The sequence below is a fragment of the Cottoperca gobio genome, chromosome 13 (genome assembly GCF_900634415.1).
Source record: "Cottoperca gobio chromosome 13, fCotGob3.1, whole genome shotgun sequence".
Taxonomy (NCBI): Eukaryota; Metazoa; Chordata; class Actinopteri; order Perciformes; family Bovichtidae; genus Cottoperca; species Cottoperca gobio.
In genome coordinates, this window is record NC_041367.1 from 16,496,533 (window position 1) to 16,510,174 (window position 13,642).

Here is a 13,642-nt window from a genome sequence, read left to right on the forward strand (position 1 = left end):
GATTCCTGCTCCGTTCCGAGTTGCTGGCATTAATGCGGAGGTTCTGGAGATTGCTCGGAGCTTCCTTACGGTTTGGGCTCAAAAGGTCCCTTTTCTAGTAAAGGACATTTCTCTTGAAGTTTCTGCTGGAAGTCATGTGGCAAGGTGTCCCGTAGTGTGACCAAAGATGGAAGAAAGAGAACACCTGTCTTTGAAGCCGTAGTACACTTGACACTTCCCTCACAAGCAGAAAGCTGTTTGCTAAGCAACCCTGGGGAATCAACATGTGGTTGTTAGAACATTTTCTCAAAACTGAGCGAATGTGAAACGCTGCAACGAGTTGGATGAAAACAGCTTGGACTTTGAAGCCTTGACTTGTTCAGAGGTTACGCAGCCACAACACTTCATACAGCCCATTATTTGTCCTCTGACTGTAACACCCAGCCAGATCCAGTGGGCTATCATTTTGCAGTTTGGGATCATTTGTAAATCCTTTGCTGAAATGCTATGTGTGGTAGGATGCAGCAGTGACTCTAATGATCTCCCCCATTTCTCTCCCAGGCTGTTGTTTTGTGACTTTGAACATATGTCTGCTTTTGGAAACAACTTGAAGTGATTTTACATAGTTTGAAAATGTTTGCAACATAATGCTAACCCCACATTGTTTTAACTGTATAACCCTCCTGCAAGCAGTGATCCATCTTAATGTTGTATTCTCAGGTAGGACTGTGTCAATGTAATGAATCAGCTTTGGCTTTTATTATGAGACTACTGGTATCTGATACTGCTCAGGAATAAGGGAACTGAACATGTAGGTATTTGAGTGTTGTCCCTGTTCATTAGTCAAATGTAAATGCTGTAATAGCTGTGCCTGGTATTTAGAGAGAGACAAAATGAGAAACAGAAAGAGAGAGAGTTGATGGGTTGTTACCCTTGAAGATGAAAGAGCCCTCTCTCTGGGTGTCCTTCAGAGGTGAAGGAGAGTGTTACCACAGCTGTGCTGCTCTTGTTTAAATTCAATACAGGACCTCAAGAAAAAACACAGCTCAGATGACTTTTGACCCAGCAGGCTTTGGCAATGGTCAACAACAGCAGCTCCCTAGCTCACATCGTTGTGTTATTTATGCTCAGAATCAATAAGTTCTTACTGTGAGTGTATGTGTCTGCTGTGAAGTGAAAGGTGGACAGACAGCCTTTCACCAAAGAAGTCATTAAATAATATGAAGATTCTTAAACTGTGTGAAAACAGTATGTATCTGCAATCTGTCTTTTAAAAGAGAAGAAGGTCTGTAATGTTTGAAAAGGCTTAAATGAATCTTGGATTTCTGTGAAACCCTGACCTACGCAGGTTCAGAATGCTAATGCCTCCTTGGCACTGGCTTTTTCTGGGCTGGCAGTGTGTTTGTCCTCAAGTCCCCGTCCTGCAGGAGGCATTGATGACTTCTTTGTATATCCACTTGTTACTGGAGACCTGTGGTCCACTGAAAGGTTCTCTCCACAGGTCAATGTGGACCACAGGGCAAAAACAGGGCCAGGATTTGCTAGCTCATTTGTATTTGAGGAAGTTTTGCTTTGGTGTCTTAGCAACGCAGCCTCGAGCTGATCATTTTAAACCTACATCCCATGTCGACTGCTGGTTAACAGGTCCCCTGTGTGCCCCATGGGATCAAATGAGGGGGCTGGAAGTCCGTGGGTGATTCAACACCGGCACTGTGTAATTACTACTCGGCCTGCGGAGCCAGCCAGCTCATGTGCCAATCACTGCATCAAGAATAAAGTCACTTCCACAAAGGCTCTGTTGTTACTCACCTTTCGTAGACAGATAATCTCTTAGATTTGGCTATTGTCCTTTGTCTCAACACCTTGCCCTAGATGACGAGAACGCTGTTAACTGAAGACGTGTTGTGATATGAGCCAGTGGCACCTCCTGTCACGCTGATGATTGTGGCATATTGTGCTGAAGATGTTGGAGTCTGAGGGACACGTAGAGCTTTGTTAATTAAAAACTACTCTTAAAACTAGGCAGGCTTTATTCCCACAATATTAGGTGAATTACATGGGGCACTGCGGTATTAATCCCCCTTGTGCATTGCCAGCATTCCCCTGAGAGGACCTGAACTCTCACAAATACAGATCAGATCTCCTCCTCTATCAATTATCATGTCATTGTGTCCATCTTTTTGCTATTGTTCATCGTTATTTGTGCTTCCTGTTTGCTCCCCTACAAACTGTGAGACAGAAGGAAATGTTAGGCTATTTTGGGCATGAGACATCAGATGTTGTGGTTTTTGGGTAGCCTGGAGAGGGGGCAGTGTGTTTCCCCTGGCTTTCTGTCTAGTCTCACTTTTACAGTAAAGCTGACTGTTCACCGTGAGTGGGTGTCTGCATGCAATTAGAATCATAAAGGGTAAGAGAGGCCTCTCATGCCTCCCAGCGTGACGACACCTCTCCACCAGCCAACCCACTAGTGGAATCTTTTTTTCTCTTTTTTCTCCATATTGCTGGCTCGCTCTGTCTTTCTCCAGGTGTTTTTGATACAGACAATCTCAACCATCCCAGCGTTCACTTATAGTCTGTGTGTTTTTTTACTTATATTTTCGTCTGGCTTGTCTGGCTGATTCATTCAGTTGCCTCTGTAGCAGTGCGGTGTCAGGGAGGAATGAATAGACACATTTGTAAGGGTCTTCACTGTTAGTACTTATAAATTCAAGCAGTTTGTTTTAGAGTGCTTTTAAAGCTGAGTGTATTTATTGTTAAATGTTTTGTTAAGGCGACTAAAGTGGACTGCCTGCGTCATTCTGTCTGCTTGCAGCTTGGTACCCACAGTGGGTCAGAAGAGCCGTGTTTTACAACAGGAAATGGCAGAAATGTCACAAAGCGGCAGGCGCAGTAGAGGCGGGCTACATATGGAATAGTAATTACGTTATTGGACATCATGGATGGAAGTGATGTCCTATAGCTCCATGGCAAATCCCAGTAATTTAAAGTGCTTATCATTTTATCCAGTTATGACAGTTTAAACTAATAGATTTTATTTATACATCATAGATTTTTGGGATCCCATCATTTATAATATAACATGAATTTGGGCTGTTAACTAAATACAATTGGGAAAACATTGTGTTTTGCAGTGTGTCTGCTTACTGTATATGCTTTTATTCATTTTTGTTTCATTTGTTTCGTATTTCCTTATATTTATTTTATTTGTATTCTTCTTAACAATATACATAGTAAGCTTAGATGGATGGTGAAACTTGAGTATTTTAGATGTGTTTTAAATAATAAGTAAATCCCTTAATATGATATTATTAACAATTTCTCATTATTTTGTTGCAACTAAGTTTCTTTCGTTCATTATATTGAAGGAAATATTTGTAGATATTCTTGAAATAACTTATTCTTTGTTTTGTGTCAGGTGACACAACAGCGCTGTTGCTGTCTCAGATGACACAGATCAAACAAGTCCTCTCATTCATTGATTGTGTCTCAGACAAAGAGTCTGTGACGGAGGTGTAACAGACGAATATATCACTCTGATGATGTTAGCGCGGAGTCTTGTGAGCCGAGTGCCTCAGCATGATTCACTGCGGCTGATTGTTGACAGTTTATGTCATGGTTTTCCCCCAGTTCAGCCTCCTACGTTTTTCCATTTCGTTGAACTGCTGGAACAACATCTGGACTTTTCAAAACCACGCTTCCCTTTTGCTTGTTTAAACGAAACATTTCCCACGTTTGCATTAACACTTCTTAGATGAAATTTCGAAAGATAATCAAAGCTGACATCATGCTATCTGCCCAAACAAATAAATATATCGGTAAAAGGTGAAACACAAAACGAGTCCCAGAATTCAGAGGAAGCTTAGATCTTTGCCAAAAATGTGCTGAGTGGGGTATAAAAGAGTTGTCGTGGGCAGAGCTGGGTAGGAGGGTCGGGCACAAGAAGCTGAAGAGGGAGGGAGAGGGGGTGAACGTTAGGGAGCCTGCCACAAAAAAGGGGTGGGTTGAAGGAGAGATTTAGTGTTGGGACAGGCACATGGTGGTTGGGGGTAGATGGAAAGAGAAAGGGGAAAGAAGAAGCTGTGGATCTGAGTTCAAACTGCAAGCTATGTTCAGAGAGAGAGAGCAGGAATGTGGTTCAGCGTGGGAATGAAGATGCTCTGACATGTTGAGAGACACTCTTAAGTCTTGATGGATATATGAACCACTCTGGCTGTATGATGAAAATATCCCGTAAGTACACAATAATTTGTTACCGGATATTAACCGCGGTGTTAACTGGGTTTTGGAGAGTAGACATCAATGATGATGGCTTGTTTTTATTCATCATGAACCTGAATGAATGAATGAATCTGTTTTTTTTTAAGAATATGAAAGGAAGAGGATTACTGTTTGTCACGAAGCTTTGCTGTCTCAGATGCCGCTCAGAACATAACAAAGCATATCAAAAGATCCTTGAAAGTTTTTACACATTTTGCTGTAAATATTTTGTGAAAGAGTGGAATGTGAACAAGCCTTTAAAACTGTCATAATCTTTGGCAGTGCTCAGCCCGAGCACTGTCGAAGTGTGCCGTATCTTTTCCTGCGGCACTTTGTAACATGTCATATCTCGACAATGAATTGCATGAGCAGTGTTTTTGATAGTGAACGTTGCATGAAGTGAATTGTAAAGGAAGGAGTCGCCCTTGCCACAGATACTTTAGTTGTACACAACTTTTGACATTGTGGGCCATTGTGTCATTGCTTAACTGGGTTTCATCTCTTTGTGCAACTGTAATTTTATACTGTACACAGTTTTAAAGCTGTGGGTTGTGGAGAGAAAACACAAGTTCTCATTCTTTGGCATGATGCCCGCCCAGCCTTTTATCCACAAGAGATTTCCTTAGAGAGAGGATGAGAGGACAGAATGTCTCGGTATCATGTTACAGAATGCCAAACAGAGAGGAATTCCCAGCTCATGTTACTTGCTCCCAGTGGTACAACCTGTGGCTATGGGACACAAGAGGACCTGGCAGCGCCCTCACTATGGGCTGCAGTTAAATAATACAGGTCTGATATTATCCACCTGGGAGGGAATCCTAGTTGCACAGAAAGCCCTTAGTTCCTGATGATACAGGTGGGAACAGGGCAGAGAGGCTCCTGGCAGCGCACACATGTTGACTCAACTGCTGGTTAAGGGGGTAAACAGTAGACCTTTTTTTGTCATCCAAGGACACCGGGAACTGTTAATATGTATTCAGTACTGGTCTCAAGGCCAAAGTCACTTTTCATTGATTTCTCTGTGACACAGATGTGAAGCAACACAGGTGAGTCTGCCTCGATCAACAGTGTTTGAAAAACGGGTGATAGCAGTATCTTCATTGCAAGGTTACGGTGGCTGTAATTACACAGTATTGTGTGATGAATGGTTGTGGTTCATGTTTCAGCTGTAGTGTGACAGGCACAGACAGGGAGTGGAACTGAGACCTCAGATGTGTGATGGGAGAGCAGTTTGTAACCCCATGTTCAGCGTATGTGTAACTTTTCTTGGACGTGATGTTTATATCTTTACATTGTGGAAAGCTGGCTAAATTAAAGGTGTATGTGTGAGAAGTGGGAAAATTATTATCTGTTTGGCAGAAGCACTGGAACTGGTAATAGTATTTCCATGTTAGATTTAAAGTCTTGGCTTTATATTTGTTATGCTTAATGATTTATGTCATCAACATATAGGAACTGCTGATGGAAATAATTGCTTTTGTATTTTGCTGTGGAATACCCTACTCACAAGTTTTCAGATTTGTTTGTTTGTTTTGTTTATTTTTTTATATATATATAGGAAATTGCTTTTAAAAAAGATTACAGAGTGAATTTTTGGCGTCATCAATAATGAAGATCGTCCCTGATCATTTTCCATTGATGGTTTAGTTGACTCGTTTCAGCTCTACTTTTGTTACAATAAAGTAAGGGTAACTTGTCTCCAGATATATAAAAAAGGTTTTGACATTACTGGTGTGATAATTTCGTGAATTATAATGTTTGCGGGCCTCTTCTTTATTCTGTTGCTTTTATTTAGTTATTTATTAAACATAACTATATATTTTCTTTCTTAAAGTAAAGCAGATTGTGTACTGTAGCACCAGTCTGTCAGACAGTATGAATGAGACGCTAAATGGCACCCGACTCTATTAGCATTAATGGAAAGGTGCCAATGGTCTGTTTCCTCTGCGTCTCTGGAGCCTGCAGATGGCTATCTCTGTAGCTCTGTAGCTCTGTCACCCTGTAGCTCTGTAGCTCTGTCACCCTGTAGCTCTGTCGCTCTGTAGCTCTGTCGCTCTGTCGCCCTGTAGCTCTGTAGCTCTGTCACCCTGTAGCTCTGTAGCTCTGTAGCTCTGTCACCCTGTAGCTCTGTCGCTCTGTAGCTCTGTCGCTCTGTCGCCCTGTAGCTCTGTAGCTCTGTCACCCTGTAGCTCTGTCGCCCTGTAGCTCTGTAGCTCTGTAGCTCTGTCACCCTGTAGCTCTGTCGCCCTGTAGCTCTCTAGCTCTGTAGCTCTGTCACCCTGTAGCTCTGTCGCTCTGTAGCTCTGTCGCTCTGTCGCCCTGTAGCTCTGTAGCTCTGTCACCCTGTAGCTCTGTAGCTCTGTCACCCTGTAGCTCTGTCGCTCTGTAGCTCTGTCGCTCTGTCGCCCTGTAGCTCTGTAGCTCTGTCACCCTGTAGCTCTGTCGCCCTGTAGCTCTGTAGCTCTGTAGCTCTGTCACCCTGTAGCTCTGTCGCCCTGTAGCTCTCTAGCTCTGTAGCTCTGTCACCTTGTAGCTCTGTAGCTCTGTCATCCTGTCTTGGGTTATTGTTTGTTTATTGTTTGCTTGTTAATAAAGATCATTTTCAACCTGATCTATAGTTTTGTATCATTCTTTTAATTTTGTTGTCTTAAAATGTGGTTACGTATGGTTTGTTTGTGGCTCTATGCAGTGGGAAACTTCCCCTCTGATAGACGGGTCGTCATCACAGCCATGCTATCTCAGAATATTCAGACGGGTGGGGGGGGCTTAGTTTGAGAATCAATCAGGTCTGTCCATCCCCAAGTCTGTGTTTGTAGGATTCCAGATGCAGAGGTTGTTCTTTTACTGCGTAGGTTAATGCTTCAGTGGATTTGTTAACGTGGAACTTACCTAATGTGGTTGAGTTTCACTTTTCTTATCCCTGTTTTAACACACACACTTTCTTGTGTTTCAGAAATTGAGGCGAAAGAGGCGTGCGACTGGCTGCGTGCGGCAGGATTTCCCCAGTATGCTCAGCTCTTTGAAGGTAATAAAAGCACTCCCAAACACATTCATCACAAAGGGAGCGGGGGTGGGTGTTGTTTGGTTAAAAGATAGAGATTAATGAAGTAGCACTCCAATAAAAAGGCTCTGTAATAAACCAAAAACAGCATTTTTATTTATATCTGTTGTAAAAGGAAACACTGTTTTAGCTAGAATCTGGGCTGAATAATGGTACTCAGTGTTATCTGGTCACCCTAGTTTCCAACACTGTACACAAAACTATGTATTCATGGCTGGATAGTGAGCCTTTTTTTTTACACAACTGTCCTCAGGATGCCTCGGAGCTAGGGCTCCAGTCAGATCCCCAGACACCACAACACAAGCGGAATATCAGCTGCTTTTAAAGTCTAATCTTTTCCAAGCTATGGTTACAACATAAACATGTATTCTGTGCTGAGGTCATGGGAAGAAAAGTGTTTTATCTGAGCTTAAAGTAGCTCCACTGCCTCAGATCTTTGTGTCAAGGCCAGACTTTTCATGTGCTTTGGTGCAATATATTTGTTTGCTGACAGTTTATTGATAGTTGTAACAGAGCTCAAGCAATGTGTGCTGATAATCGCTGTTGGTGTGCAAAGCAGATAACATGAGCTTCACTCCTGATGCTTGGGATCATATGTTATAAAATTGCATTATTGGGGAAATCTGTTATTAGGACATAATCGTGTTTCAAAGCCTACAGTATATCTGAATGTCTGCCCCCTTATAGAACAGGCTGAGCCTTGTTGAGGTCTGCTTCTGCTTTTCATAAAAAGTTAACAACTTCACATGAATGCAGTGGAATGTTAGATTCAGAGGGTCTGGATTCAGTCTCTTAAGTTATGTAAGAGGAGGCCCATACCCAGCGAAAGACGTAATGCCTGCACAAGCCGGAGCGCTGTTATTTGGGCAAATTCTGTCTCTTCTCATTAGCATCACATAGAAAAGTTTGATGGTCTCCCAGCCTTCTATGTACTTCTGGAAAGAATGTGGTTTCCACATCTTTTTATTTATTCATTCCATGAACACTGTCTATAGAAGAACTACTGAAGTAACAAATCAACACTTTTCAACACTGCCACTTTCTATAACTTTTATGCTTTTTTTCCTTCTTCAGATTCCCAGTTCCCCATTGACATTACTCCTGTGAAAAGAGATCATGACTTTCTGGACAAAGATCTCGTGGAACCTCTGTGCAGGTAACCAGACGTTTGACTGACACTGGAAAAATGATAGCTCATATGTGAGTCAATGCCGCAAATAATTTCCTTGCCCCGAGGAAGTCGAACTGTGTGAGAATCCCTATGTGAACTTTGAAGGGGATATATTATGATAAACTCACCTTCTCAGTTATTTTGCTCATATATTTGGGCATCTGGAGTTCCTGCCAACCCACAAACTGTGAAATGACAACCCAGTCATTTTTTTACGGGCTTCTTCTAATCATGGCGGGATTCAACAAGCCTTTCAAATTTGGCTCCCCTTCCTATGTCCCATGAAGGCTCACCAGAATATACCACCAGCTATCTGAGTATCTCCATCCACGGCTTGAGAACTACCTTTTCAATATTTCTTGCAAGCCTATCAGAGCAGACTGGGCTTTGTCTGAGAGGGGCTTAAAGGGACAGGTGCTAAAACAGAGCGTTTCAGACAGAGGGGGGGGGGGGGGGGGGGTGATTACAGGTATATTTAGGCAGACAGTATAAGAAGAAGAATGTGTTTTTTGAACATTAAAGCATGTAAATGTCCCCTTTAAAGTGGAAACACATTTCACATTTCATAATGATAAAAGCAAAATGTCATGTCAATTTTTTAATTCATTTTCTTTCTTATTAAGAATCTCATGAAGAAAAGATCAGATCAGTACATCAGTAGACCTTCATCAATGTCAGACTGACATACTGATTTAATAAACGACTATTAAATGCAATTGTAAGAGCATTGGCGGGAATCTTCTTCTCTTTAAGACTTTGAGCTTCACTCTGACATCACGGCATGAATCATTTTGAATCTGTGCGTTTTTTTCACATTTTGCCAGACAGTTTTACAAATATAAAAGAGCACAAAGCCAACAACTGGTGGCTCCACATCACTCCCTTGTAGGACAAGATGGCTCATGTACTTTTTCAAGCCGAGATGAAAACAGCACTTCAGTTACCACAGTCACCATGGAGACCATCCCGAGAGCGAGGGAGGAGGAGCGTGAGGGGTTGCCTCGCACAGCTCAACATACTGTGACTCTAAACAACCCTAAAGCATCTCATCTAAATTCCAAAGTAGCCACGGGATAAATAGGAGACAATTGGAAACAGTTCCACCTCCAATGTGATTTTGCCCATGACTTCCCAACATCTCTATGGTAACATAAGGATGGCTTTGTTGTCAGTTACACCACCACAGTGTAGTGTGCAAAAATAAATACCATCCTACATACTGTGGGTCTCTGAATGGAAACTGATAGACATTTCATGTATGTGAGTGCTCTCTCTGATCCCTGGCTAAGCAGCCTCCTATTTTAGTAACCACATTCAAAGCTCTTTAGGCCTGTAGAATAAAGGGCCCCCAACTTAGAAATCCTCTCTTCAGTTGGGTCCCGCTATCTACTGTAACAATCATGAGAACTTTGTGTGTGGCTAACCCCAGTCGTCTACAGCACTGGGGGTTAGTTACAGCCTCCATCTGAGGTCATCGCCGTCACACAACAATACTGTCAATCTGTAAAAAGAAAAGACTTAGCTGTTAAAGCTTGTGATTATCATACCACAAACGAGTTTCTTTTGTTTAAAGCCAGGGTACAGTGAGCTGGAGTTCACTTTGTCATGCCTTCATCGTTTCCCCCTGTGCTATAGTTAGTTCATATACAGTTTTTAGTTCTGTTATTTTATATATCCCAGTTTGCACACCCCCCACAAAACCTCTAACCACTAAGCACATGCTCCAAGGCGTAGACTGTATGATTGATTCCAAATATTGGAAATGTTTAATTGCTTTACTGACAACTAAGCTCAGGAAATTTAATTTGTGTTTCAAATGCAAAGCTTTCATGTTGTTGTTGTTGTTGTTGTTGTTGTTGTTGTTGTTGTTGTTGGTGTTGTTGAGCCCAGCAGAAGGCTATGACAGACTGCACGTTGCTAAGTCTTGTCAGACGCAACTGAAAAATTAAGAAGAAATCAAGAAAACATCTGTAGATTAAGATCTACAGATGTTTTTATTGAATGAACCAGGCTGTACATTGAAACATAAATCTCACTAATCCATTGGTTTACCTTAAATTCACCTTTTTTCAAACTACTACACACCACCTTTTAAGCCACAATCGCTTGTTTCCAATGCTGAGAGAAAGAGAACAGAGCTACCGTCAATTACCGGTCTTCATTAGGTTTAGGATATTTTGGCACAGACTAACTGAATTTCCCTCTGGGTCTGGTCGTACATCCAGACCTGCTGCTGACCTGGTTAACACTTAAATAGCAAACAGAATGGGATTTATTTCTGAAGTGGTCATTAGGAAGCTTTTCTGGTGTTTTCTCTTGTTTGTCCAGAACTGTTTTGATCCTCGGGCCATTTTTCAGCTAGTACAAAGTGTAGCTGCTCGGCTGTTAACAAACACTAGAAGACAAGTCCTGTATTAGCCTCCCTTCGCTGGTTACCAGTAAGATTTAGAATTGATTTTAAGAGTCTTGTAGAATCAGTGACATCTTTCAAATTACTTCTCAAAACGTATCTTTAAAAAAAAAAAATCCTTTATCAATGCGAGCACATCATTTTATGTCTTTATCTTTTTAATGCCTTCTTTTTTTATTAATACTTTTTCCTATTTTATTTTCATTTGAACTTGTATTGTTGTGATCGTCTAAATGTTATTTTATTGCTGTCCTGAAATGTAAAACACTTTGTTTTGAAAGGTTCTGTATAAATAAAGTTTATTATTATTATTTCTTTCAGGCGACTCAACACCTTGAACAAGTGTGCCTCTATGAAACTTGACGTGAACCTTCCGAAGAAGAAAGTAAGTGTCGACTCTACATTACGAGCTTTATCATCAAAAGGAGGCTTCCGCAGTCTTTAATTTTTAAGGTGGATTATTGTATAAAAAGTGCAACGCTATGACACGTGTGACAGCAAGCTATATGCATTTTTGGAAAAACCCACTAACCCAAACAAAATATCTAGTTTTTAAAACGCTGATGATTCAATAGGCAGAAAAAAAAGAAGTTCAGCCAAGAGTTCAGGCTTACGTGTGTGTCATGCTTTCTCTCTGTGCATAGACTATTTTGAAATATAACACTTTGTATGTACCTCTGAGGGTTTGTTGAATATCACCATCGTCATTTGAAACTTGTAAGAAAAATAAGACAAATTTGTATCTTCTTACAAATATTTCCTTAAGTTATGCAGATACTTCCTGCACCAACACAAATAGATTGTTGTATTCATGTCTGTTGAGTGGGATTGCTTTTTTTCTGTCTCCACTTTGGAATGTAGCCTGCTGGTTTATATTAATGATTTTTTTCCTGCCATGGTCTATTTATGGAAAAGTCTTGAAGTCAAGGGAATCATTTGTCTGGTGTTATATCACTGTTGGCTGATTGTATGATGTTATTATTTCTGAGCAGACACATCCTCCAGCCATTTCCTGTATTTCCTATTTAACTGTTCTTTGTAGCATACATTATTGCATGCCAGCTGATGTTGTGAATCTTTTTTTTTTACTCACAACACAAGGAAGAAAAAATGAACAAATTGTCTTTTGTGGAAAAATAATCAATCTCAATCATTGCATGTGTATGCATGCTCTTTTTAATTTAATTGTATTTCTTATGATTTAATTCGGCAGTTCGGAGGATATCTTTTGAGAGACCTAAATAGAAAACATTCATAATTACAAAATGATAAAAAATACCAAATGAAATCATGTAGACCAGAATAATTAATGCAATATGTCTTTCCCCAGAGTGAAGACTCTGATGAAGAAGACCTGTTTGCTATCAGTGATAAATGGACCTTTGAGTGGAGCAGCCGCCGCTGGTCCAGATTACAGGACATTGACTGTCTGCCGGGAAACCCGGAAGAGGGTCAGCCCTCCAGTGACGGCGTGCCTCTGAGAACCACCACCAGCAGCGAGAGCGTTCTGACAGACCTCAGCGAGCCGGAGATCTCTTCACTGCACAGCGAGAGCAGCGGTGGCAGCGGCCATAGGGGCTTCAGCACAGAAGAATCTGATTGCTCCAACCGCACAGGCTCCGATTCTGCAGCAATGCCAGACTCTACTTCTCTCACAATGCCTCACCTCCCCAAAGAAATTGCTCACTACGGCTCACTCCCTAATAAGCACAGCAAGATAAGCCGCACCCGTGCCAAAGACTTCTTGAAGCGCATGGAGACACTGCGCTCCAGAGGAACCCTCGGAAGGGGTCGTAAGACGTTGGTCATCAGCTCTCCGGTGCTGCAGGAGGAGGCCCAGGCACTGAAGACACTGCAGTGTGTCGAGATCCTAAATGGAGATAGTGAGGCTCCAGAAATAACGTCCAACAAAGTTCTGCCGTGTCAGTCCGGTAGTGAGGGTAGCAGCCATTCTAGTGGCAGTGCTGTCAGCACACCCAGCCTGAAAGAACGTAAGGCTCACCGGGCTGACTACAAGCGCAGTGGCATGTATTTAGAGGACTTGGACATCTTCTCAGGCACCCAAGTAAATAAAGTCGCAGAACAAAACCGCAAGAATGAATTCTGCTCCTATGAAGACCTGGTGGTCCACATTCCCAAAGACCACAAGCCAGGAACCTTCCCCAAAGCACTGTCCATAGAGAGCCTGTCCCCAACCAATGGGGCCTCTATCAAATGGCACACAGGTAGCATGCATCTGGACTCCACACTGATTTCATGCAGGAAGGAATCCAGGCCTGTCAGCCAGTGCTGCTCCAGAGGCAGCCGCATCAGCGTGTACGATAATGTTCCCGGCTCGCATCTATACGCCAGTACTGGAGACCTGATAGACCTGGAGAAAGAGGATCTTTTCCCTCACCTGGACGACATCTTGCTGCACGTCAATGGTCTACAGCAGATAGTGGACCATTGGTCTAAGAATGTGTTGCCTGTCGGAGAAGGGCCGGCGCAAGTGGACGGTGAGAGGGAACGTACAGTAGGTCATCAGTCCTCCAGTCAGATCACATTGGACTTTGAAGGAAATTCTGTCACAGAAAGCCAGACCACACCTAGTTACGGAGACAGAGACAGAGTATCACTTGCCGAGACAGAATCAACAATCCTCAGGGAGAGGAGGGACTCCGGAGTGGGGGGTTCACTCACAAGGCCTAATCGGTAAGATTTCATGGAGCTGCTTTTGGAGTATGGAAATATTTGAAACTCTACTGCTATGAACAAAAACCAA

The 13,642-nt window shown here is 42.2% G+C and overlaps 1 protein-coding gene across 6 annotated transcripts in view; it reads left to right on the forward strand.

The window, feature by feature from the left end:
• The window catches only part of stard13b (StAR related lipid transfer domain containing 13b), a 71,642-nt gene that overhangs the window by 53,570 nt on the left and 4,430 nt on the right, over positions 1 to 13,642 (forward strand). For 5 of the 6 annotated variants that reach the window (XM_029446713.1, XM_029446712.1, XM_029446714.1 and 2 more), the window contains 4 exons: positions 7,190 to 7,261; positions 8,372 to 8,453; positions 11,200 to 11,263; positions 12,209 to 13,572. In XM_029446713.1, the coding sequence (XP_029302573.1) occupies positions 7,190 to 7,261; positions 8,372 to 8,453; positions 11,200 to 11,263; positions 12,209 to 13,572 (1,582 nt within the window). Of the gene's footprint in view, positions 1 to 4,044; positions 4,210 to 7,189; positions 7,262 to 8,371; positions 8,454 to 11,199; positions 11,264 to 12,208; positions 13,573 to 13,642 lie in introns of those variants that run through there. The other variant, XM_029446717.1, reaches the window with a different exon arrangement.